The 3729-nt window shown below is 41.4% G+C and overlaps 1 protein-coding gene across 1 annotated transcript; it reads left to right on the top strand.

Annotated features, from left to right (window-relative positions):
- Positions 1-2794: 2794 nt before the first annotated feature.
- Positions 2795-3247, top strand: HSPB3 (heat shock 27kDa protein 3). Its single transcript, XM_006889568.1, has one exon. The coding sequence runs from the start codon at positions 2795-2797 to the stop codon at positions 3245-3247; it is 453 nt and encodes a 150-aa protein (XP_006889630.1).
- Positions 3248-3729: the final 482 nt, after the last annotated feature.

Raw genomic sequence — 3729 nt, 5'->3', positions numbered from 1 at the left:
CCAAAACATGCTTTCTGGTCAAATTTAAGTTCCTCCAACATCTGTGACAACACAGAGGACTTGAATTTCCAATGTGATTAGAGACTTGAGCCTCCCATGATTGTAGCTATTCCACAGAGGCTGGGCAGTTTAGCCTCATTTCAGACCCCATGATATTAAGCTGAGGCTTTTGCTGATTGTTTTTCCTCAGTTGTATTTAAGTCAGAAACAGGAGCTGGGCTGAGCGTTAGTGCAGGGGATGCTGGTGAACCCCTCAGTAAGGGCCTGGAAAAGGCAGAGAAAACATGGTGTAGGTTCACTCTGTTTCTGACGTGCTGCCCCTAACCATTGCCAGTTAAAGTTCATTGCAGCAAAATAGCACAGTGCACTCTCATCAGGAAATGTTCAAGGTCCTGCCAGAGTTTGCGGAATTGAAGCTTCATGAATGTAATTCAAATTGTAGAATAAAGAGCTTCCAAGGTTTTCCCCGTTGGAGAGTTCATGAAAAATCTACTCCATCTTCCATGAATCCAAGAAAAGTGCCTTCCTTATTTCTAGGTGGTGGAGCATAAGTTCTCTGGAGTTTCCTAGGTTTTTATCTTCACAGAAGTAAATAGGAAGAAGGTCCTTCTCCAAAAGAGCTTCTAGGTGGTTTCAAACTGTCAACCTCCTGGTTAGTTTTTTTATTACTTAATTTTTGTATCACTGGAGTTTTTGTTTATGGTGAGTAAAATAAGATCTATTAGGTTTAATCAAGATCCTAAATGAGCCTTGTGCCAAAAGTTCAGGAAAATTGCTTTCTCCTGAAATAATATGAGTGTTGTATAAGAAATAGGAATATATGAGTTAAGTTTAAGAGGAAGAAAATATTTTGAGCATCAGAGATAAGGTAAAGATGAGGAGGGTACGTGTATTAGTTTCCTATCATTAAAGTAATCATTGATTACGTACACGGTAGTTTAACATAACAGAGATGTATTCTCTTATAGTTATGTAGTGAAGAGCTTTAAGATCAGTGTCACTGGGTGGAAATCAAAGTATTAACAAGATACATTTCCTCCATAGGCCCTAGTTGTTGTTAGGTGCCACTCAATAGATTCTACCATTGGTAACACTGCACACCAAAGCATTGCTCGGTCCTGCACCATTCTCACAAATCACAGGTGTGCTTCAGCCTGCTCTTGCAGGCATTCAGTGTGTCAATAAAAAAACTTTTAAGAGTCTTCCCCCTTTTACATAGAAGTTTCATTTACCAAAGACTACTTGTGAGGACTTCTCCAAGTGTTAATCTTTCTAGATAGCATGTGTCTAGATAACATATGAGATATAATACCTAGTGACCTACTTACTGGCAAGAAGCTGCTCTGCAATCCCTACGGCACACAGTTTGAAACCACAAGCTGCTGTATGAGAGAAGGATGGGCAATATCCTCCTGTGCAATTAACTGGCTCTGAAAACCTGCTGGAGGGTCAGACATGGTTGGTTCCAACTCAGCGTTACACAACAATGACATAAATAGTATAGCAAATATAGTGTAATTCTTGTTTGAAGGACTTGGATTCTGGAGCAAAGGTTCTCTTTAAAGGTTTTAGCTGAAAGTCTGGTGTAAACAATTTGGTTATTTATTTTTTTCTTTTTTAAATTTCATTCACAATAGTGTGTAAGCTGATTGGTTGCCTGGATTTACTGGGTTTAGCTAACAACCAGCTGTGGGCTGGAAGCCTCTTGTTTAAGTCAATCAGGACTGGGTGGGCAGGTTTGTATTTAAAAGTCAGATCATTCAGGGAGCTCTTGTAGCCTGATGGAAAGAAGCTGTGCTGCAATTCTAGAGATGTGTGGTTCAAATCCACCAGATACTCTGCTGGAGAAGGAGGGACAATCTCCCGTACCAGTCAGATCTGAATTGATGGTACACATATAAAATAATACTAAAATAACTTTTTAAACGTATTGCTCCTGATTCAGTTTCTTCCCTCTTGGTCATCTGCTGACAGTTGTAAGAAGCTGTGTTGCAATCCTAAACGCACATGGTTAGAGTCGAGATGCTCCTCAGGAGATGGGTACTCTCCTCCTCTGTGGTTTACAGTTTCTGAAAACCTGCTGGAGGGTCAGCTATAAGTTGGTTCTGACTCAACAGCAAACAACAACAGTTTTTATAATTGGTTTGCATACAATAATCCATCCACATTGTGTTTCATTGATGTGCATTGTGTTTTATATAATCATTCACACATATTATGTTCCATATAATTAATTACTGTTGATCAATGCCTTTTGTCACATCATCTCATCAAGTCCCCATTGCACCTGGCCTATTCCTTTACCCTTACATCCATCCACTAATCTCTGCTAACATTGTCATTTTTCCTCCTCTCTTCCCTTCTCCTTCCTCCTTCCCCTTTCCTTTTGAACACTTACACATATCCTGTTCCTATTTGTTAATTGCTATAGCTATATTGCCCTTCTACCCTACCTGATGCAAACTATTTTTCTTCTGAAGTAAACCAGGCGGATGCATTCACCAAGGTTAACTGAGAATGTGAGGTCAGTTCTCTCCTCTGCCGCTTGTTCAGGCTGTGTGTGAAATGTAACTCTGAAACATCCTAAAAATAGCAGCTCATTGTAAGCGTGAAAAGACAAGAGTGAGAGTGTCCTGCTATATCAGGCCTCAGTGACCGGCTGCGCCTGGGGAGGGCTACAAAGCAACAGTCACTGGAGCTGCTCATCTAGTCAGCAGGCAACCGAGAGGGCTGGCCGTGGAACCTGACAGAAGCTGGACGGCAGGGAGACTGTTCAATGCTTGCGTCGCCCAGCATGGCAAAAATCATCCTGAGGCACCTCATAGAGACACCAGTGCGTTACCAGGAGGAGTTTGAAGCTCGAGGCTTGGCTGACTGCAGGCTGGACCATGCTCTGTATGCTCTGCCAGGGCCTACCATTGTGGATCTGGGGAAAGCCAGGGCAGCCCAGGCCCCTCAAGTGGCCTCAGTGACTGAGGAGTCACAGCAAGAAGGTAAAGTCCGCTTTCAGATCCTGCTGGATGTGGTCCAGTTCCTCCCCGAAGATATTATCATTCAGACCTTTGAAGGCTGGCTACTGATTAAAGCTCAACATGGAACCCGAATGGACGAGCATGGCTTTATTTCAAGAAGCTTTACTCGCCAGTATAAGTTGCCAGATGGTATTGAAACCAAAGATTTGTCTGCAATTCTCTGCCATGATGGCATTTTGGTGGTGGAAGTGAAGGATCCAGTTGGAACTGAGTGAAGCCCTGTCGTCCTGTTGAAGAGGAAGATAAGGGTTCTTCCAGTGTCGTCATAGGAGTTTGTATCACCTACCTTGAAAATCATTTACTGTGATTTCTGTGAAGATTAAAATATGTGCCTAGTTACTGGTATGTTGAAGTTATCGTTATTGTTCTAACTCAGAAAGGAATCTTGGGTTAACTATTGAGCCTACCACTTAAGCTAATGCTCTTCTTACATTGACTACTGTGGAGAGTTTCATAGCAGAGAAAACCCAGTTATTTCGTCATGACCTCAACATTGTAAGAATCTCTGCATTTGCAACAATCAACTGCAAAAGAACACTGAGAAAGCAATTCTTATCTATTTTGTAAAAAATTGTTTTGCTGGGGCCAAAAGGGTCTTCTCTTTGTTTAATACTCTTTTATTTTGAATATATTTTAGTTACAATGTAGAGTCTAAAATATAGGGTTTGAGAGTTAAAAGAGTACTTGGAAATCAGGT

This window comes from Elephantulus edwardii, unplaced genomic scaffold (assembly GCF_000299155.1).
Source record: "Elephantulus edwardii isolate Elephantulus edwardi_28Jun2011 unplaced genomic scaffold, EleEdw1.0 scaffold00079, whole genome shotgun sequence".
Classification (NCBI taxonomy): domain Eukaryota; kingdom Metazoa; phylum Chordata; class Mammalia; order Macroscelidea; family Macroscelididae; genus Elephantulus; species Elephantulus edwardii.
The sequence above is the reverse complement of the archived record's forward strand: the minus strand, read 5'-3'. Positions and strand labels throughout refer to the sequence as shown.